The 23,712-nt window shown below is 38.4% G+C and overlaps 1 protein-coding gene across 2 annotated transcripts; it reads right to left on the bottom strand.

The window, feature by feature from the left end:
• Positions 1–5,605: 5,605 nt before the first annotated feature.
• Positions 5,606–23,328, bottom strand: LOC140785793 (probable BOI-related E3 ubiquitin-protein ligase 3). 2 transcript variants are annotated; one of them, XM_073133798.1, is made up of 4 exons: positions 23,139–23,328; positions 22,961–23,052; positions 22,551–22,855; positions 5,606–6,399 (listed from the first exon to the last, which is right to left on the bottom strand). In XM_073133798.1, exons 1-4 carry the CDS (start codon positions 23,201–23,203, stop codon positions 5,872–5,874), a joined length of 990 nt encoding a protein of 329 aa, XP_072989899.1. In that variant the 5' UTR covers positions 23,204–23,328; the 3' UTR covers positions 5,606–5,871. The 2 variants fall into 2 exon arrangements, with proteins under 2 accessions (XP_072989899.1, XP_072989900.1); XM_073133799.1 differs by having other exon boundaries at positions 22,961–23,046; positions 23,139–23,319.
• Between the last annotated feature and the right edge of the window lie 384 nt (positions 23,329–23,712).

The raw sequence follows: 23,712 nt of genomic DNA, 5'->3' as shown, positions 1-23,712 counted from the left end.
AGTCATGTCAAACAAAGAGTAAATCATGTACTGGATAATATGAATCAGAAAGAGCATCATGTCATGAATGAGTATATGAATGTTCCTCAATAATACATAAATGAAAAATAGATAACATGTCATGTCATAACTGATAGAATATATAATCCTCGACAATGTATAAATAAATCTCCATGTCATACCATCATCATAACTCTCTCTCAAATATGACACATGATACATGCCGACCATGACCATGCTATGATATCAAATACAACTATATATAATGCATATTGATCACTCGATAATCAGGTAACCAAATGATACTGAAATCATATGCATTTCTCAAAATCACAATCATCAATCATCACCGACATCTCGGTATAATATCATCATACTAGACCACTATGCACAGTCACCACCCGGTACCCGGTCTCAACATCATGTCTGAAGGCTCAAAGCATACTCCGCCACCCGCAAGAGTATCTCAAATATAATCATACCCCGCCACCTGCTAGGGTATCAACATCCATCCAAATCAGGCACCCACATAGTTGATAGAAACCTCGTGAGGATAACTCGCCACATATGCCCTAGCAAACGGCATGTGTCTGAATGTCTGCTGCGCACACAGACTAACGACCTCAGACGTAAGGCCAACAGGATCGCGACTATGTCGAGCGATCAATCATCCACCAAGCGCGTCCTAACCCTCGCGCCCACTCGGGTATCCTCACGCTTTCTATCAACTATCCTATCAATCACATTTCATGCTTTTCTTCTAAATGATAGATCAAATGCATATATCCAATACGATAATAAGTCAATGCATAACAGGAATTTAGGTGAAATAGGAATCAAGAGAAAATGATGCAATGTAGTCTCCAACTGTATCGTCAACACGTGCATACTCATGCTAATCTATTACATGCATACTCATGCTACAGATCAACTCGGTAAACAATCATAACGGTAGAATCATCTCTCATCACCAATGTGCTCATATCCCAAGTCAACCTAATCAGATACATGATAAAATATGCTCGACTGTAATCATCTCTAGATAAAGTCATATAATAATGTTGGAGGCCAAAACATGCATGTACATAAATATATAATATAACCTAATTTGAGAAAGGCGTCTAAGAGATAAGGCTACTCACCATCTGATCAGAAGACACAAACCACGCATCTCTCATGTCCATCAAGTAATCGAGTGACACTCATCGCTAGCAAGGTCCACGGGGTTTCAAATAAGGGGGTTCGGGATCTGAAATATTTAAATAGTATGATGTTAGCCGTTTATCTAATTAGAATTAATTCAGTTAAAATATAAAGGTTTATTAGGTTTAGAATCACTTTTCTTTATTTTTTATTACATAACTAGGTCTATAGTATAGATACAATTCAAATATTATAATTCTAGTATTATTATAAAATGTTAGTTATAACATAAGGAGAAGAGGCTTGTTTCCTTTTATATGAGAGTATTTCTAAATATATAATTATAAAATAAAATAAAAGGCTAAATAAGTATAGACATGATCTAATTATAATTAATTTTATAATTATACACTATCTTGATTAATTAGGGACAATGCAGTCTTTACTCGATAAAATAATAAATAAATAACTAAATAAGCTTAGTATTTTATTTGTTGCAGAATAATCATAAAATTAATAGAAATACTTAAAATATATATGATGAGGGTATTAGAATATAAATCTAATAATTATAATTTACAAATCTATCTATTAATCTAATAGATATATAAATAAATAAATATAAGTATTTACCTATATTTATACCTAATTAATCATTAATTATAAAATTATCATTAATAAAATTATATTGAAGAATATATAATATTATTAAAATAGTTAATGTCTAAATAATCTATTTGCATTAATTAAGAAGAAAAATACCTAAATAAATAACATAAATAAAATAATTAATTAATAAATAAATTAAATCTGCCATAAGTGTTGGGCCGAGCCAAGCACTGTGCAGAGAAGAAAAAAAAAAGAAGTAGAAGCCGAGGAGGAAGAAGAAAAAGAAAGCAAGCAGAAGAAGAAGGAGGAGGAGGAGGAGGAGAAGAAGAAGAAGAAGAATAAGAAGAAAAAGAAGAAGAAGAAGAAGAAGAAGAAGAAGAAGAAGAAGAAGAAGGGAGTTGAAGGAGAAGAAGAAGAGTGGGAGGGGAGCTGAGGGAAAAGAAAGGAAGAAGAAATAGAAATAAGAAATAAGAAATAAGAAGAAGAAAGCGGAAGAAGAAGAAGAAGAAGAAGAGGAAGAGAAGAAAGAGAGAAGGTGAGGGAGGAGCTTACGGACCCGGGCCGGCGGGGAGGGCACCGGCCGCTGCTGACCAGCCAACGGCTGGCCTCTCACCGGCGGCTCAGCTCCGACGAGCTCGGGCAAGAGAGAGAGAGAGAGAGAGAGAGAGAGAGAGAGAGAGAGCTTCTCACTGGTGGCGGCGGCTTTGGGAAGGTGGCAGCGGGCCGATGTCAGCGACGAGGAGTGCGAAAGATAGTGGAGAGAGAGTGGAGTGAGAGAGAGAACGAGAGAGATAAATAGATAAAGAGAGAGAGAGAGGAGGCGGTGGAGAGGATTGCGGCGGCATCGGGGCCCGCCGCGGCCAGCTGGCCGCAGCCCGTTGGCTGCGGCAGCGGCAGCGGGCACGTGGCGCCCCCACCACGCAAGCTGCATGCGCAGCTTGCATGGGCACGAGGCCGGCCACAATGTGGCCGGTCGCATCGTCCCCATAATTTTTTTTTTTTAAGATTGGGTTGTTACACGTTCGCAAGGGCGTTCGAACATGACCCCTCCTGCGTTCAAATGAAACCTACATAAATTTTATTTTAATAAAAATAAACACCTAATGTAATAAGAAAAGATCATAACTAAATGTATCAGCAATCTAATCTAGATCTACCCACAACCATGGAGAACCTCATGCTAGAGATGATAAGGATGCCGAATCGCAACTACGAGCAACTAGTTTAGTTCCTTACACGTAGGGTTGTGAATGAAGTAGAGATGACGAACAAGCGAAATCAAACCCTAGCATGGCAACCGCGGCTAGGGTTTGCTAGGGTTGCATAAGGAGAACAAGTACCATTAGGTGAACTAGGAGGCTAACCCATTTGAGTCCTAGCACGAGTTGGTCGAGCCACGAAGGCATGCACCAATTCGGAGATCACTTAACCAGCCACATACGGTTTGACCCAAATTGAGAGAACGCACTCAAGGCTCGACTTTCCCAAGTACAATGAAGGTGATCCACTTGAGTGGATCTTCAAGGCAGAGCAATTCTTCCAATACCAAGGCACGTCCGAGGAACACAAGGTAACCATGGCCTCATTCCATATAGAGGGCACCGCGCTGCGATTGTCTCGCCCGATGAGTTCATATCACCTGCTATGACTGTCCCGCTCAATGAATTCATATCACCGATTGTAGAGCTAGATCGAGTACATCGATGTCTTGTGCAAGCGGTTTAGTCCAACTAGGTATGACAATTTCCATGCCATGCTTAGCAAAGTATGCCAAAAGATGATGATGAAGGTGTACGTGGAAGAGTTTGAGCACATCCACAGCCGATGCGATCCACCATGGTTCGATATCCACCAATAAAGCGTCTTCCTCTCAGGACTTCACGACAACATCCAAACCGATGTCAAGGCCCTAAGGCCGAGTACCATGGAGGAGATGGTGGAGGATGTGCTAACTTATGGAGAAGAAGCACCATGAGTTAAGGTTACACTAGCGAGCACCATGGACCGGGCGAGACATTGTCCGTGCCAAGCTAGTCAGCCAAGCGCAACTACTGGGAATGTCACAACTGATTAGAGAACACTGACGACTACTACTAGACCGAGGGCTTCATTGAAGTTCTCTAATGACGTGAAGCATCCACTTGAACCACCTAGAGGAACTCTTACACCTATTCAAGTGGAAGATCGACATTCCAAGGGGCTATGCTTCCATTCTGATGAGAAGTATGTGCCCAGACACCGCTGTTCACAACTGAGGGGCACCGTCTTGCTACCCAACGGCCCAAAAGTTGAAAATGATGACAATGTTGTGGTGTAGAGTCTAGTGGAGCTATTGGGGGAAGAGAAGGACGAGGATCAAGAAGAGATGGTGGCGGAAATCTCGCTATACACGTACATGGGCGCGAAGGCGCCACAAACACTAGGGATGGAGGTGCGCGATCAAAAGGACCACTGTCTAGATCTTGGTGGATACAGGCACTGATAGTGTCCTAGACAAGAGGTTGATGAGGAAGATAGAGTTGAAGGTAGAGCCGACAATAGGGTTCGATGTGACAATCGAAGATGCGGCTCTCTTAGCCAATAGTGTTTGCCAACGAATTCCATTGTAGGTGCAAGGGTTCACCTTCATCCTTGACCTATACCCTTTGGCGCTGAAGGGAGCTGACTTGGTATTTCCACGTCAGACCACATAGATTCCCAATTCCATGTCAAGGAAAATTTGGAGGAGCTAAGACAGAGGTGGATCATTCAGGTGGAGAGCTATAGTTGTAGGCAGCTCCCTAGAATGATCTGTCAAGATCAACGAGTCAATTGTCTTTTTAATCGGCTCTTCTTCTTTGTCAAAAACCGGGTCGACATTAAGAGGCTGAACCATGTTCCAGACGAACACTTTGAGGTCAAGGTGACGGAAGTGTGGTGGAATGATATGAGTTGGGCCAACCCAGATGTCTCGAGCTAACCTAATAAGGGCCGAAAACTCTTTAGTTTAATTAAATTTATTTGTTTTTGCAATTTAGTCCTTATATTAGGTTAATTTGCTTTTAGCTTTAGTTGATTTTAGTTAATGAGGTTGGGCTAGTTAGACCTAGTGTACAATGGCCACCTATAAATATTTAGGTGCTGATCACATTTGAATTATCGAATGAATATAAAAAATTTGGTTTTGATGCAAGACTCTTCTCCCCCACTCTCCTTCTCTCTCGCTAAGCTTCATCCTCGGCCATGGTTTGTTCGCAGTTGCCCTTCCCTTATGTCAAATCATCTCCTCTCATTCCTGAGAGTACGGTCCCATTCACCCCCTTCGTCTACCTTTATATTTTATCCCCACTACTGCTGTCATATTCCATTTTCCACCTTCCATGTCTATCCCGCTACCTTTTTAACCTTCGGTCAATATTTCTTAGATATCTTCAAATCTATTCTTAGATATCTTCAAATCTATTCCTCCAATTGTTGTGATTCTGATTGCATTGGACCCCTAACTTCCAAGGGAATAAATCAGGCTTTCAAGCCTTTTGACTGTTAGATCAATCAGCATTGGCCTCTAAAAGTTCCAATCTTAGACTAATCAGAACTAATTCTTATTGCGATCACAACCACCCCGAGGGTGATTGTAACATTAAGCTAACTAGAGATTTTAGTTAAGTTTAATTAACAATAACAAACATTTAGATATTTTTCTGCACATATTTGAGAAAAGGAGGGTTCAATTTCCAAACATTAAAATTACAGGGTGACACTGATAGGACAAAATGCAAGGTGTTAAATGCAAATTCTCTACAAACATCCAGAATGGCATAAAAGCATACAAAGCTCAAAACATAAAAACACATATCAGAAATACGTCAGGTCATGTTTGGCAAGATTATCTGGTAGTAGTAAAGTTTAACTCAGGTCAGCTCATTCGAACAGATATAATGAACTGTACCAATTTGAAATAAGTTTCAAATCAGTAGCAGTCTCGACTCAATACATACTGCGCAAGTCAACCTACAAATAGCCATTAATGTCAAGTTCAATGACATCGCCAACAAATTCTCCAGTATATTCACAACATTAAGTACTAATGTTTCAAAATAGACAGATGGATTAACCAGTTTCCATCAGACAAGTGTCGCATTACATATAGATCTCCATGCCAATGAACTTTGAGGACTGACAAAGAGGGCAGAAACTCAGCTTATTCTCGCAATCCTTGCACAAGCAAAGATGTCGACAGGGCAACAAAAGCATACATGCTTCATTTACTTTGCAAACTTTACAGGCCATTGAGCCCTTCATATCCTTGTTCTCCTTGGAGAGAAGCTGTAACTTGATGGCCCCACCATTGCAGCAAGAAGCTGTATCATCTACCTCACTGTCACCGCATCCTTCTTTGTTGTCCCTGCTCTGAGCATACACTTGCTCAAGATTATACTTGAGGGCATTTATCATGCTTTCATTGTACTTGGCACGTTGTTGCCATGTACCAACTTCCATAGCCATCTGTTTCATTTGCTCCTCAAGCTGCAAGTTCTTTTTGTTGATACTATCTACTTCTGTTTCTTTCTCCCGTATCTTTCTGAGAATCCTGTCCTCCACTGAAGCCAATGTCTGGAGTTGCTTTTCCTGAACCTTCTCCAGTATAGATCGCCTTAATTGTTCACCCTGGTAACAGTGAAATTTTTGTGATAGATTATTCACAATAAAACTGTGGATGTGGGGAATAATATTGAAAGCGATGCGTTTAAACCTCAGCAGATATTGCAGTCCTGGAAATGAAGTAGAAATAAATCAAAGATAACATCTCCATATGTAGAAGTCAAATATACTTTTGTGTTGTCAAGTGTGTAAAAAACATAAGTTAGCAGGTTTATTAGAAAGATGAGCAAATCATGCTTAACACAGAATACTTCTGGACATTCCACCGCACACAGAATCTCAGCAAACACTTGCCCATGATTGCAAAAGTAACTGAACCATTATAAAGTCCCAATGATTGGAACTTTATTTGCATTTACCAAAAAAGACTGTCAAATGATTGTCTTTTTTTAACACTGTCAAATGATTGTCTTTTTTTAACATGATAGAATCAAACAAAATTTTAGTGCAATATTTTATAATGGCAAATTCATGGACATAAAACACTAGTAAATCTGATGTGCAATCTAGATTTTATGGTATAATGAAATCACACTATTTATGGAAGACTTATATGTGCAAAAAAATGGATGAACGGAATCAAAACAAGCCCAAATTCAGCATTACTGCAGAAACATTTCAAACTATTCCTGGTCGGTTTGAACCACGATATTAGTTCTGTGAAAGAAGAAATAAGGAACATAAGTTCGGTGCAAAATGATCATGCAGGATAGCAAAGGAAATTTCAGAAAAACAATAAATCTTTATTTTGGTGAGTCTCCTAATACAAACCAAATATGTTCCTCCACCATTATAAAAGGATACCATAGGTTAGAACAACTAATCGAGAGATTAAAGTTCAATAAATTGAGAGTTCTACTTTCCTTAAGGAGCTTTATTTTCTACAAGTGTGAGGAGAGTTCATTACTCTATGTGCTTAGAATTCATCTACCATATATTGAAATAGAAACACCAAGGAGGAGCTTAAACGTCAACGAAATTGTCTACTCGTTGAATTCCTTTAAAGGGCGAGAAAGTGTGATTCATGCCAAGTTAAGGACAATCAACGAGGATGCAATCTATGTTCACGGAGTAGTCCATCGAAAAAAACTTTAAGCAAGAGAAAGACTTCAATCAATGGCTATTTAGGGAACATTGAATGTTGCTTCAATCAATGTGCGGTGAACGATAGGAAAGATTGTAGCTGAATCTTGTTATGATTGTTAGAAACATGGATGGCCATGCAGGTCCGTACGCCCAGTGCCGATAATGGCACGGCACTTGGCACAGAGTGTGCCAGTGGCACACCCCCATGCTGAGCCATGTTGGTCCGGCACGGCTGTGTGCCGTCCGGCATGATCGCATACCAATCATTATGCAATGTGAAGCCCTTTTTTAAAAATTCTTTATTTTTATTGATTATTATCAAATCAATTGATCAGTTGATAATTTAGAAAACTTAGATAAAATTGATGATAATCAGACTAGAGATGATAATGATAATGGTGATGGTGATAATAATGAGACTCAGTCTAATGACAGTGATGATAGAGATGAGACATGCATTTCTATTATATAACCTTCTCAGAGATGTATTATTTTTACAAAGGACTTGAGTCTGTTGATAGCAGAACATCAAGGGAAGTGCACCCACAGAATAATATGAATTCATCATAATTACCATCATATCAATCACACTCATCATAGCTAGAATACCCATATTATACTTTATATCCACAATCTGCATATGCTTATGATGCGTTTGTGCCTATCCAGTAACGTTCATTCCTATGCATGTTCAATATCCATATTATATCATAGGAAAAAATATAAATTTTTTATTTGTATAAAAACTATATGAGACGTTATAACAAGCAATACTATCAATGAATGGATTTTGAAGAATATCGATAGTATTTAGTGCAACATTCTCGTATTATTCTTGTGTCGGCAAATGAAGTCTTTAATCCTAGGGGCGGCAAAATTTGACCCGACCGGATAACTCGGCTCTTAATCGAGTTTGGATTTAGTCTAATCGGGTTTGGGTCGTAAACGGGTTAACCCGTCTAACCCGTTTAATAATCAGGTCATATTCGAGTTTATACTACTGACCCGTTTTGACCCATTTGATTCGTTTAAGTACATGAGTTGAGTTGGATCGGGTCGGGTCAACCCACCAACCTGTTATGTATGTATATATACATATAAAGTGTCTAAAAGCCCTAAGTTCCCAAACCTAACCCACTCTCTCAAATCTCAATCTCTCTAACCGACTCATCCTTTTGGGGAAAAAAAATTTCGCTCCCTTCTCTCCAATCGCGATTGGCCGTCTATAGCCTACCCCAGTTCTTCCATCCTCATCTCGCTTGTCGCGATGCCTCCGTCACCATCTCCGCCTGCGGCACCCACGGTGCCTACCGCCATCAAATCTCCTCACTATCTGCCCTCACCCTCACCGCCGCTGCCTGCCGAGCCCTTATCGTCGCTGTCGTTGCTGCCTGTCGATCCCTCATCGTCGTAGCCGCCGTCGCCAAGTTCGAGGTCTTCAAATGTCTATGTTTGCAATAGAATGGTCTTCTAGCTTTTGTGCAAAAAGAGGCAAATTTTGTTAATTTCCTCATGCTATGGAAGGGGGCTCTTAGATATGTCAGTTGGTAATATTCTTTCTTTGTAAATTGTTGTTCTTGAAGTTAACTAGGAGGAAGTTATCTTTGTTATGATACTTATGACAAAAATATTGCTCGAATACGAAGATTGAGTTATATTTTTAATCCTGTCATGAAAGAGGCTTTGATTAACTCATGTGCAATGATTTAGCAGGCTTTCCTCAATGGCTATTATATTGTTTTCACAACCTTGAAGCATTGACTAAAACTTCAAGTTCCATGTTCCTGTTAACTATCTTCTCTTTAGTGATAGTACTAACTCATCATGTGAAAGACATTGAGAATCACCAAAGAGTAGACGAAAGCAAAGAGATTGATATCATGCTTGTTAGCCTACTGATAAATTTCTCTATAATCAGATAGTGTACACTAGAAAGTACAAACTGCATCATCTACTCCTAGAACTGTTTCTGTATTTGAAGTACAAAAGCTATCGCTAATTGTTCAAGGACTTTAATAGTTCAATATTAGCTGAAGTATCTTTCTTCTCATTCTGTTAAGCTTTGCTGTTAACAGGAACTGTCTTTAAGATGCCCATATCACTCTAATGAGCTCTGGTTTTGTCCATGCTAGCAGCAATGCTAACAGAGAAGAGGTTTCTTCTCTTTTTTTTTGCAGTATACTACATCTGATTTAAGTATGGCATTTGTTCGTACAATATCGACATCTCTGTGGTACAAGGGATTGAATCCCATGTCAAGTTGGACTTCCACTCATCAGAAATATTTGCTGGAAGATTGAAGGGCAAGCTGGCCATTCTCTCAGTTCCAACCCATTGTTTGTGTTTACACTGAAAGAATTTACATGCTTCCTGAGGGACATCTCTTCCTTTCCATTTCCCAGGCTTCCATTGGCTTGAACCGGTAAATAAACTACCAAACCATTATAATGATGGGGCTGTCTGAAGTCGATGCTCGCTGAGGCTTTCTCAACATTGCCAAGTAAGGCCGGTGATATGTTAATAAGCATCAAAGCAGCATCCATCATGCACTTTGATTGTGACTGCAATTCAAAAGGCGCAAACATCAAACTGGTAGGTGTTTCTAAACTTGGTACATGAAGAATTAATGGCCTGCTATTAATCACGTTGATGGATTCGTAGGACAAAGCATCAAATGAAGGATGAGTGGTATTATTGAGCTGCTGCTGATGCTGCATGTTGTTGTTACTGTAGAACTACATACCAGACCTGACTTCTCTTGTGCATGAGACATTCTCTGAGCTGAACTGACTACTTGGTGCAATCTCTGAGACAGAGAAGATGCCTTGTTCACTGGTCTCGGGTAAGGGAGATACCTATGAATGAGATAGTGCTCTTTGTGGCTTTCCCTCACCCTTGGCTGTCCTAAAAAATCTTAATGCTATTAGTGTTTACTCATTTCAAACTATTTGTTATTTATAATGTACTGTGAACTTTGAACTTTGTTATTGTCATGGGATTGTTACATATGAGAGTTGAAATTAAAACTTGTTGTAAGGATTTGTTCTAAATTTTAATCCATACAATTCTTTGTATGGATTTGGAGTTGAGAGTTGTTTTGTTCTAAATTCCAAATTTTATTGTATGGACTTTTGTTATGTTGAATTATTAGAATTGTAATTTTGATGTTGTATGAGTTTTGAGTTGAAAATAGGTTATCTTGTTTGTACGATAAATCAATAAACATTGAATTTTATCTAGGATTTATTAAATGGGTTAGACGGGTTGTGTTAAACATGCCATTTTAATCCGACCCGTTTAATTTAAACGGGTTAGACGGGTTGTGTTAAACATGTGTGTTAATCCAACCCGTTTAATTTAAACGGGTTAGATGTGTCGTATTAACGTGTCGTGTTAACACGACCCGTTTATTAAATGGGTTAGGCGGATCGTGTCGTGTTACTCGTTTAATAATCGGGTCGTGTTCGTATTTACCAAATACAACCCGTTTATTAATCGGGTCGTATTCATGTCAGGATAAAGTTGACCCGACCCGAACCGACTTAACCCGACCCGATTGCCACGCCTATTTAATCATCCTTGTCATTTTACGTTCAACTAGATATTAATTTTAATTATTAAACTATTATCAATTAATATTATGTATTCAATTATATTATAGAGTATTCAATTATATTACGGAGTGTCCAATTATTAATATCACTGTTTTGAAAAGCAGAAAAGGCGGCCGCCATGGCGGGGCGGTGCACCGGCATGTTGAAAAGCGTCGGCAAAAGGCGGCCAAGCGCCTTGGCGGGCTGCCTAGGCGCTAAATAGTGCTAGGTGGGCCACCTGGCCCGACTTGGCGGGCTAGCTCTTTGGCCCGCCAAGTCGAGATGCGGTTATTAGTGAGCGGGTCGGGTTTTATAGCGGACCGGTTTAATAAAACTAACCAATTTAGAGGAGTTAATTGCTAATTGCTTTATGAATTATTGAATTAAGATTACAGAGAAGGAATTTTTTTTCACTGTCATGCATTATTAATTGGGAGAATTACTAATTGCCTGCTATTTAAGTATATAATTTCTGATTAGAGGATCTTGAAATGTGATTCATGTGAATAAACTAGAGTTAGTAAATAGATAACTCAGTTATTCAGTTATTACTAATAAGCAATTAGCCAATGTGATTATGATATTTAGTGTTTTGATTTAGTGCACTATTAAAATTTCTATATATATTTATTTATATTAAAAATGCTAGACCACCTTGTCACCCGCCTTGTCGCCTGCCTTCCGCCTAGGCGCTAGGCGGTGGGGTGACCGTCTGCCACCCGCAGCCGCTTTTTAAAACATTGATTAATATTAGTTTTAATGTCTTCAATCATGGTATATGTTAAATAATATTTATATTTAATTGTTGCTTTATTTTAAGGATAATGGTAACCCTACCATTAACTAGTTCATTTTTATTTATTAATTTTATAGCAATACAAATACATGTCCTACTAAGATAGAATTTGTAACTTACTATCCTTTTGCCTAGCAGGCAAAGATCTACCACTGATCTACTCACATTGGACCTAGTGTTCAGGTAGTTTAGCTAATAGTAAGTCAAGAAATATTGAACGGTGATGTGGACGGGGATTTCTAAGCAATACAAATAACCTCCAATTTTTTTTTAAATAGATCATTTACAAAAGTAATCTAAAGATAAAGCATTATAATGTAGGTTTTGAACTTTTAATACATATATTTAAACTAAAAACTAAAGATTGACATATCGAAGACCGAAAAATATTTTTAAATATCCTAAAAAATTTATTAAAAAACAAAGATATGCAGAGGTGTGCCACTGACACGGTGAGGCGTGCTGCGACGTATTGCTCGACATGTTCCGTGTTGATAGTGGCACGACCATCATTGGTTAGAAAAATAGATTGATCCAAGAGATTAATCGGATCAGTAAATTTTTCTTTTGTTAAGGAAGGCTTTTCCACATTAAAAATATTGATTCTCAAATTTTGACATGGTACCTATTCTTTTTTGGATTTGGTTTTATGTTCCCTACTTGGTTTCAATTTTCTAAGTTCGATTCAGATCAGTCTTCTAAACCAAGTAAGTTTCGACCTTTTCAGTTTAACAAAAATTTGACTTTCTATATCTTCTGCACCTACTCGGTCTAGGATTCCTATATCATTCTCAAAATTTCAATTAGTATTTGAACAGATTTCTCCTATCTTAAAGAGATCCTTATGATATAGATTTACCAAGAGAAGGTCAATTATCCATATTAGAAAATTAGTAAGAGTTAAGTCTATTATTGATAAGCATGGGTGGCCATGCCGACTAGCATGGGGCATGCTGTCCGGCACTTGCCGTGCCGGCGGCGTACCGGCACATGGCACGAGGGGTACCACACGACGCCCCTCCTAATAGCTTTGCCGCTTGCCATCGACCTCGTCGTCAAGCTACCCATCGCCGATCGCTGCTTGCTATCGCTTCGTCAGATGCCAAAAAGAGGAGAGATATCCGGATTCGCAACTTAAGTTTTTAACCTCTCTCTCTCTCTCTCTCTCTCTCTCTCTCTCTCTCTCTCACTAGGGCACCTGACAAAGCGACGGCGAAGGCGAGCGATGGCGACAGCCACTACGAAGACGAAGGTGAGTATCTCTTAACTTTTTCTCTCCTCTTACGGCACAGCCGGCAAGTGCCGCGGCACGTGCCATGCCTGCCGGTGGTCAGCATCGTCCGTGCCTGTGGCACGACCATCGTTGTTGATAAGCATGTTTAGATTTCGATTGTTGATAGTTATTCTCCTCTTATTGAAAAAATAGGAGAAACTGTTGTACCAAAACCTATAGAAAAATGAGATAAAAATGAACTCAAGAACTTGGGATAAAATAGAATGACCATTAAAATTATTTTTAGAGGCATCTCCCAAGATGAATTCCAAAATATATGTGCATATGAAATTGCAAAAGTATGGGATGTACACAAAGGTACATATTCTGTTAAATTATCTTAACTTCAAAGTTTGACTACATTTTAGTCTTTCAAGATGCATCTAAAACGTTTGACAAGTTCTATCAAAAATTAAGTGACAATGCAACACGAGCTTCAAACCGGAGAGCCGAATTGTTAGGAAAATCCTCCGATCCCACTCTAAAATTTCAACTGAAGGTAACAACTATAGAAGAAAGGAAGGACATCAATATCGTATAGGTAGAATAACTGGTAGGTAATTTGCAAATTTATAAGTTTATCCTACGATTTCCTAAAAAAGTAAAAGGTTTATCTCTTTTTTCTCCCAAAAAGAAAAGAAAAAAATTATGATGATGAAATTGATCCTGATTTAGTTGCCTTTTTGGTGAAAAAAATTTATAAGTTTATATAAATACTAATCCAAGTGCATAGGGCATAAAAGGGCTGAAAAGGGAAAGGTGTTAAAAAGGAAAGAACTCAAATGACTCCTCCATGACACCTACTCCTAGAGGGTTTAAGTCGAAGTTCAAACTTCAAGGAGGAGTTAAATGTTATGTGTGTCATGGTACGAACATATTGGAAAAGATTGTCCAAATCTCAATAATAAGGGCAAAACATTAAAAGTAACTTGGGATGATTCAGAGGATTCTGATAAGTACATTGTCTTACTACTTTGTTTTCCACTGATGATAGTTGTGATACATCTTAGACAGGTGAGATATCGGATAGCATACAATGACATAGGCACCAATCTTCAAACCACATATGACAAATTGCTCCATGAATCATGAAGAAAGCCACTGTGAAGATGGCCGAGAAATAAAAAATGGCGAATGATAGAAGGATGTACCTCTCTAATAAAGTTGTAAGACCTAAGACCAGAGCTTGAAAAGACACAAAAGAGAAGAGAATCTTATACAAAAAATTGGATACTTCTAACTCTCTCTTTTAAATCTGAAAAAGCATCTCTTTTGGATAAAATTCAATTTCTAGAAGTGAATATTCATAAAAAATCAATTTCTAGAGATAGCTTGCTTGAGAAAATAAAAAGTTTAGAATCTGAGTAATATGAGACTTGCATTTTAAAAAAATACATATAACTTAACTTGAACAATCTTCTTGGAGCTCAAAAAGGAAACTGTAAGAAAAAACTTGGATAAACCAGAAGCACCTCCACGCATGTACCATCTACATCGAAAGAAACTCCCTCAAAGAATAAAAAAACACCAAAGGGATGAAAATGAAAAGCAGGCCATCTCTTTAATAAAAAACACCATACATTTTGGTTTTATTATCATTAACACTCTATCATATGGGTATTTATCATTTGCCCCTTGGATTTTACTTTTATTACCTCAAAACACCATATTGTTAGTACACTTAACAATTACCATATAGATGAGTTAAATTAACTATATTTGTAATGACTGCTGTGTAGTTTAGCCTAGCCCACTCATTTTGGGACAGCACTGTAATCAACTCTAGTAAACAAATTTATCGAGGGGTATTTTAAATATTTTTAGTTTGTTATTTTTAATGGAATATTTTCTATTCATCCAACGACTAATAGCTTAGGCTCTTTTTGAGGCAATAAAAGCAAAACACAAGGATAAAATGATAAATAGCACATATGGTAAGGTGCTAATGATAATAAAAGCAAACACTAGGGTTTTTTCAATAAATTCCGCTTATTTATAATCAAAGCCATTTCAATATTCAAAGAAGGAGCACTCCAAAGAGTTCAGCCATTTGGAACAAGAATAAGTTCTACTTGAGCCAAGAAACAACATAGGACATTGAATTTCTGACAATCAATAGGACAACTAAATTGAATAAAGGAAGTCTCGGAAGAAGCAGCACCACCGAGCAATCAAAGAATGGGTCTCCAATGATTTCTTATTGTAGGATATGCTAAAATGTTCCAGAAAGACAGCAACAAATATAATGAATAACAAGAAATAAAATAAGAAATAATGAGACGAAATAGACAAAAGGGGAAGGTCCAAGCCCTTCAAGGAGGAAAGACGTACAAACCCTAAAGGAAAAGGAAATTGCAGTAAAATGAAAAAGGGAGAAACAAGTGCCTACACTCAGAGAAGAGGAAAAACATAAGGTTTGAGGTCTATGATTGGTAAGAGATATATTGTAATTTAAAACATGACTAGGATCTTCTGGATTCCTTTTAGAACACAAATAGTTGTTCTCTATCAACTACATAGATCATAGCAACGTCATTCCTATTTAGAAAACGAAAATAGTGTCCAACCATCAAATGATGAATTAATAATGTCCATCCCTGTATAATAGGGAATAAGCGGTTAGCTAGAAGTACTGTTCCAAAACAAGGTTTGGTAATCTTATTCTAAGAAAACAAAGGTGGCGTTTGGTTGTGGTCCATGTTTACTCCAAATTGGACTTTATTCTAAAATTACAACAAACGCATAATTATACTAATTTTGGACAAACTTAGAATATGTGAGTTCATGTGATACTTTATTCCCTTTTTTCTATCTCAGTTCATGCTAGAATAAGGAAAGGGATATGCCCATTTTCCATCTTATGGAATCGACCCTGCTTTCTCTTGTCGCTGAACACAGGATATCACTTTCCCCTTAAGCAGTGATAACCACAGCCTCTAGTTTGTTAAAACTTCAAATAATTCAGATTATTTATTTCCTCGAATTTTAATAAAGAAATCCATGTTTTGGTCTAGGTTTACGAATTGATCAATCTAGGTTCCTTGATGGCAACATCTAGTTGCTCTAGTGCCAAACTGCACTAATAAGATCTAATAAAAATATATGCCTACAAAAATTAGTACTTCAATCTTATCGATTGCATGAAAAATTGTCACTAGACAAATCTAATATACTGTCAATTAAAGCTCAAGATTTGATAAAGAAGACCTTTCGACATGGATTCTACAAGATCAGGTAAGACCAACTATAAAAGTGTGACCACATTAGCTTGATGATCCTTTGTAGCAGATCACAAAATCTCCTATGGACTTAAAGACCATAAAGACACTACTTGTTAAACAAGAACATAGCTTTCTAGTCAAATTGGAAAAACAAATTTCAAAGTGTTCTTAGATTCTTCTTATAAACAAAATACACCAAAAAGAGATTGAATATGGCAAGTAACAATAGCATTCACTTTTTTTTGACTTTGCAGATGTCCACATTGATATATAACTTTCCTACAAGGAGACAAAAAGAAAGCAATACTTGGAACAAAGAATGTGCTGCCAGGAACTATAAGTATCGTGCAGAACATCTTGTGCCAATGGCCTGCTGACACAAGAATGGAGCCAGAAAACAAGAACAAAGTAATTGTATGAACTATAGTTGTTGATTTCACCTCTTCTCCACGGAATGTAGCCTCTATATTTGTTCGCTGCCTCTCTGGCATTGTCATCCCTCTCCACCTCTCATTCTAAAGTTATCAATTTAGGGTTTTCTTTACTTTTCTCTCCTTCTGGCACACTATTGAAAGAGAGGATTATAAGTTAGTTGTTGTGTTGGGTAGGAGAAGCTTTTTTTGGTTCAAACCCAACCCAATACTTCGAATAGGTCACCTTTAAGTTAAAAGGGTAGGGGGGTTAGACTAAGATACTAGTTCTTTACCCACCTAGATCTGACTCAATACCATAAATAAATTTAAAAAACAAATCAAAACTAAATCTTCTTTGTTATCCCTCCACTCATCACTCACTATCTCATTGTATGCCATCTCCACTCTTCACTTCTCCATTCTCTCCAGCCCTACCACATCACTGTTGTCAGTTCACCCTCAATTGTGACTTCACGCCTCTCTTTTCCCTCATTTTCTCCCTCTCTCTCTTCCTCCTCCATCAGCACCATAACATATATAGCACATAAAGGTGTCAAAAAAGTTCGCCAATTTGCGAGTTGCTCAAGCTTGGCTCAAGCTTGCTCAAATGATTAAATGAGCCGAGCTCAAGCTGCCCTCGGCTGCGTGAGCTAAGTTCGATTTAACTCGGCCATACATAGAATAGTAACATATAACATCTAAGTTGACTTCTATCATATATTGAATTTAGGAGAGTTGGCAATGGTGCAAAACATTCAATTAATCCACCTAGGTTCTAACCCTCACCTTTACTAGAAAGTTGTGCTTTTTTATTTGACAAACTCTAGTTTCCTCAACTTTTAGTCCTGCATCAAAAACATATAAAACGATTCGAAGACATATGTTTCCTACATCAATAATAGTTTGTTTTATCATCCATTAGGTTTGTTAGCTTTGAGGCTTTATGTTACGAACCGGCTTGATCCGATTCATAGCGGTTCTGCACGGGATTTGTGATCTGCGGGTAGAGGCATGGATTCCTAAGTATAGGCTGGAGGTGATGATGGAGTGGAGGCCGCGTAGTTAATGGAGGTGGCTCGGCAATAGATAATGATGGTGGTGGTTTGCGGATGCGGATACGGATGCGATAGATGGTTGAAGGCTATGATTGGCCTACAACTGTGATAAAAATCGTACGGGAGGTAGAGACGATTAAGAAAAAGAGACAAAAGGGGAGAAGTAGGTCTGCCCTACGAGATTAGGGGGATCAGCGGTAGAGGGAGATTAAAAGCTAGATGAGACCGTGCCAACAGAAGAGGTGGCGCTAGTTGGTGAAGAGGGAGGAGAGAGATGTAGAGGCCGACGGCCTAGTTGAGAGAGATGTCAGGGCAAAAGCTAATTAATCTTTCATTTCAAGCATGCCTAAGATATAAGCCATAAGGCCCTATTTATAGAGATTAAATCAAAAGGTCTAAAACAAATTTAGTTAAACCAGTCTTTCTTATCTTCTCAGATTAACCCTTTGTTTTTCTGTAGATAGATTTTGAATCTGGAGAAGTTATGAATAGCAAAGTTGTATCTGGAGGTTGGCGATCTTATTCAACTGATTTGATATTATTCAAATATATGTAGAATATTCTGCGAATATTTTTCCAAAACTGCACAGAGCTGTATTTAGCTAATTAAATAAAATTCTAGCATACTAAAACTTTGACTAAACCACATAAAAATAATAAATAAGATAATTAGATTTGATCTATCAAGCCCAATGTCTTTCAAGGTAATCCGATCTAGTCCGAATCACATCATTTTAAGTTAAGTTATAACATATATTTTGATATGACGTGGATTTAAATCGAGCCAATGGAATCAAGCTTGCCAGCTCAGTTTTGGTACAAGTCAAGCTTGAGCCAACAATGACCTAGCTCGACTCAGGCTCAAGCTTGCCTTTCAGTGCTTTTACACCAAGTTCATACGACATATTAATCGTTGACTAAGAGTCTTATGAAAACTTCCAATTTTAGACAAGCATGTGTTCCTTGCTATAGTAGCTAGTAGCATTTGGAACAGCCAAGTTCATACATTTATAGCTCGAAGTATAGGAGATTCCATGTTAAAATCTTGTCAAATGGATTCTCACTAATTCTCTATACTATATCGCAACCGATGTTGGATACACTCATTCCCACTCCCTTTTTCTTCAAACTCCACTCATCCATCTTAATACTCTCGTCTCGCTACACCTAATTTTGGAATACAATCTGATTCATAAAGCTTGGATACTCTTATAATCATCTTATAAACTATTTATGTTAACTTAAGAGATGCATGTAAATCACCAATCAGCCATCGAATTCCCACTCCCCACCTTATTCTTGATCTCTCCCACTATCGTTACTTGTTTCTTCTTGAGAAAAAGAGGGAGAAGAGAAAGATGATGAGAGAAAGAGTGGAGTTGAAGCGGATCAAGAACATGACAAACAGGCATGTGACATAGCGAAGTAAAGTAATAGGTTGCTAAAGAAGGCATAGGAGCTTCCATGCTTTGTGATGTGGAGGTGGCGCTCATTATCTTCTCCAGCAGCTCTGGGTGATAATTTACAACACGAGTTCAAACTAGACTTGGCTAGAATATAGCTGAGCGGAGCCTGAACAAAAATTCTAGGCTCAAAAAGAATTTCAAGCTGAGTCTGAGCAGAAGCTAGCTCGCTAAAACATTGCTCACTTATACCCTAACCTAGTAATTCCCTCAAATAGTGCAACTAACACAAATGTGATTATCATCGATATATTTGCTAAAGATCCTTTCTTCCACTAGACAACCAAATAATTCAAACTAGACTTGGCTAGAATATAGCTGAGCGGAGCCTGAACAAAAATTCTAGGCTCAAAAAGAATTTCAAGCTGAGTCTGAGCAGAAGCTAGCTCGCTAAAACATTGCTCACTTATACCCTAACCTAGTAATTCCCTCAAATAGTGCAACTAACACAAATGTGATTATCATCGATATATTTGCTAAAGATCCTTTCTTCCACTAGACAACCAAATAATTACAAAAGGACAGGCTATATAACCAGTCTAGTGACTAGTTTCAACCAGGTATCGACCGAATCAACCGATACCCGATCTATATCAGGTCAGGATCAGCCGATCCCGCTCAATACAGGCTCTCCCTCTCTCTTCTATCACTCCATCTCTCTTCTCTCTAATTTTTTTTCATTTCTTCTCTCACCGGTGCCTAATCTCTTATATTTCTCTCTACTCTCTCCCTCTAGAGACTCCCTCTCTCTTCTTCTTCCTCTCTTTCTTTTCTCTGATCTCTTTCTCTGTCTGTCTCTCTCTCCTTCAATCTCTGTTACTACAGTAGAAGATCTGCTATAGTAACAGAGAGCGAGATAGAGAGACATGAGAGAGTGGAGAGTGAGAGAGAGAGGAAGAGATTGAGAGGGAAAGATAAGGGAGAAAGAAGAAATGAAAGAGAAATCAGAGAAACAAAGTTACCTTGCGATAATAAGAGAGGAAGGAAGAGAGATTGAGAGAGAAAGAGAAAGAAAGAGGAGGGAGAGAGAAGAAATAAAAAAACTAAATTTGCCTTGTGGTGTGGTAATATGAGAGAGAAGGTAGAGAGAAGGAAAGAAAATTAAAAAAAAATTTGTCTTAGCAGTAAAACAGAAAGGAAAGAAAAGAGAGAGAAGGAAGAACCAACTCAGTATTCATCAAAATTTTGAATAAGTTAACGTAATTTTAATTTGACTTCATATGTAAAAATTATTATTTTCTTATCATTTTTTTAAATATTTAGAAATATTCCATATTTTTAAATAATATTTAGAATTTATATGATTAAAAAATAGTCTGATTCGATATCAATAGCCGATACAACCAATACAACCGATACGATCAACATGTATCATTTTTTTGGACGGCTGATCTCGATCCCGATACCGAGTTTTGGAATCTTGGTCTTAATTGCTCTATATGATTAGGGCCATATGATATAATAGAAGATAAGGATGCTAGCATATTATTTTACATGTGCAAGGATAAATGTGTAAATATTGATATCCAACTTATATGCACATTATGGTTCAAAGTTTTGGCCAATCCCACTCTACCCATGTGACAGAATAGAAGATAAGGACACTAGCATATAATTTTATATGTTCAAGGATAAATGTGTAAATATTGATATCCAACTTATGGTTCCAAGTTTCGGCCGATCCCGAGTGGGATCGATCGAAAAGGATCGGGATCAACCCATGGCCAAAACCAATCTAGCAACTGGTTTCGAAGCCAGATCAACCGATCCACGCCCGATACAGGTTCACATGTATGGATTAGGGTCGTATCCTAGAAGGATCCAACCGTCCTATTTCTCTCTCTTCTCCTTCTCTCCCTCCCGACTGGTAGCACCCATCGTAGATCCCGATGACCTCAACGTTAGGCGACATCATCCAACCAAGATCAGTAACATCAAATTAGTTTTTTTTCATTTTCCTTTCTCTCTCCCTTCGATGCCCTATCTCTCTTTCTCTCTCTCTCTACTCTCTCCGACAAGCCCCCCTCTCTCTATCTATCATGACAAGCCCACTCCTCTCTATCTCTTCATCCTTCTTCCTTCCTTCTCTCTCTCCGACCTCTATCTCACTCGACAAGAGAGAATGGAGACTGAGAGGTAAGAAAAGAGAGAAACAAAGAGATCAAGAGAAAGAGAGACAGAAAGAAAAAGGGAAAGAGAAAGGAGAGAGAAGAAATAAAAAAATTACCTTGCTATAAGACAAAGATCAAGAAAGGGAGAAAGAGAAAGAGGGAAAGAAAAGGGTGAGAAGAAATTTAAAAAAAATGAAAAAATAAATTGCCTTGCTAAGAGAAAGAGGTTGGAAAAAAGAGAGAAAGAAAGAGGACAAGAGAAGAGAGAATAAATTAAAAAATATATATTACCTTGCGGGTAGCAAGAGTGATCAAGAGGAAAAGAGAGAGAAAGAGATAGAAAGAGAAGAAAGAGAAGGAAGAGAAAAAATTAAAAATAAATAAATTGCCTTGCGTAAGTAGGAAGGGAGAGAGGGAAAGAGAATACATGATTTTCGCAGGGACCCCTTAAACAATGTCCTTTCCAAATTTCGAAAAAAATTTCAATGTCACTTTTCAGTTAGTGTGCCTTTAGATAAATTAAATGAGTCAACTTACGTGACAGTCATACCAAATGTGAAATAACCTAAATTAGGATAATAAGCTCATTAGATTGGTCTTACTTCACTTCACCGTCGAGAAATGAAAGAAGACTTCCATATCCAAGCTTATAGCTCAGACGTTTCTTATTGAAGGGAAGGGGACTTAATTTTATTTTTGTCCAACAATAATGGACTAACATACCCTCATTCTTTTAACTTATCTTGAAGAGTAACACATTGAGGAAGGAAACATAGTATCTTTATTTCTTCTTCATCTTACTTTCCAGTGAGAAGAATATCCTCCGTTTTTTCCTTCATCTCATCCCCTTTGTGCAGAAACCTCCCCAAGCACAAGCAAACTATGCCAAACAAACATGGAAGGGAAATAATAATCGACTATCAAAACAAGCAAAGAGACATTCTTTTTCATAAAACTCAGATGTGTGACGATATGTGGGAACATGGTAACAGGATATAGAGTGAACCAAGGTACTTTGCCCCAAAATCCCTCAGTCATACGCCATAAATAACAAGCATTCAAAGCATATAAAAGGAAAGCTACCAAAAGAAAACGAGTGCACAATTTAACTAAAATCAAAGGAAAAAGGAAGAGATTTATGATGACCTGGGTCTTAATGAATCTATCCATCTCAGCGTCCATCCGCTGCACCTCTCTATCAATGTCCTCGTCAATCATGGGAAGGAGCAGAAGAGGCGATTCACCCGAAGAGGTGACGACACGCCGGTCATCCAGCGACAGCCCCAGCCCCGTGGAGACCGACCCCGTCTGTAGGAAATCGATGGACGTGATCTGCGAGTTCTCCAAAAGCTCCTGCTCCTTGGGGCGCTTCCTGCTCGGCTCCCAGCCGTTCGATCCGGCATCCGCCGCTCCAGGAATGGGCAACGGGGCGAGCCCCATGACATTAACCACTACCAGATCAGCAAATTAAGGAAAGGGTTGGTCCAAGTGAGATTGCAGCAATTGAAAGAAACCCTAGAAATTGGAAAGATGAAGGAAGAGGAAATTGAGAGTACATGAAGGGTGTGATTGATCTGGGTAGTTTGCGGGGTTGAAATAAGCGATTGGAGCGGAGATCTGGCCATCGATAGGCACAAAATTCCTGCTTCTTTTATAGGATAAATTAGAATTTGTTAAAGATGAAATTAGAGGGAAGATGGGAGTTTGGGCTTCAAGGATTGGAAATAGGATTACCTGAAAGGAGTGGTTTGCTGTTCCTGCTGTTGCTGCTGGCAATGGTGCTGAGGAAAGAACGCCATGGTTGAAACAAGAGTAAAGGAAGGAGAAAATTGATACGTTGGTTGTACAAATAAGGTGGGAATCTGAACAAACTGCCTTGTCTCAAACAGCAAACACGGTTTCCTTGTTGACACGTCTAGTTCAAGGATTGTTAACGAGGGAAGACTGCTGACTTTCGTCTCATGCTGTCCCATGTTTTCACCACTCTCACTGCTCACGAGTCATGATTTCCCACTATTGGCTCCCCTTCCTAGAAAGGAGGCTGGACCCTCCAACGGCAACGCTCGGAAAACGGGGCCGCATGGTCCTGAGGTGAGGACTGCGGCCCTAAATGTTGCCACTTCAAGTGGCTAAGCCCGCCGAGCAGAAGGCAAAGGATGCTTATGACACTCCATCAAATTTTAGTCAAAATAAAATGTCAAAATGTGTCCAAGTGCCTAAGTAATACAATAGGAAAGTCAAACTCGATGGATACTACAGTAGTTAGATAAGACGAACTTTTTCGCAGGACAAATTTTAAGCTTATCTA

The sequence above is a fragment of the Typha latifolia genome, chromosome 4, assembly GCF_019914945.1.
Source record: "Typha latifolia isolate L0001 chromosome 4, TyphaL0001v2, whole genome shotgun sequence".
Taxonomy (NCBI): domain Eukaryota; kingdom Viridiplantae; phylum Streptophyta; class Magnoliopsida; order Poales; family Typhaceae; genus Typha; species Typha latifolia.
This window is presented reverse-complemented; position numbering and strand designations above follow the sequence as displayed.

Coding starts and splice junctions, on each gene's coding strand:
- LOC140785793 (XM_073133798.1), bottom strand. CDS start 23,203: ATGGCGTTCTTTCCTCAGCACCATTGCCAGCAGCAACAGCAGGAACAG. Junction 23,053..23,138: donor CAGCAAACCACTCCTTTCAG/GTAATCCTATTT, acceptor ATCCTATAAAAG/AAGCAGGAATTTTGTGCCTA. Junction 6,400..22,550: donor ATAGATTCATTAAGACCCAG/GTCATCATAAAT, acceptor CACTGTTACCAG/GGTGAACAATTAAGGCGATC.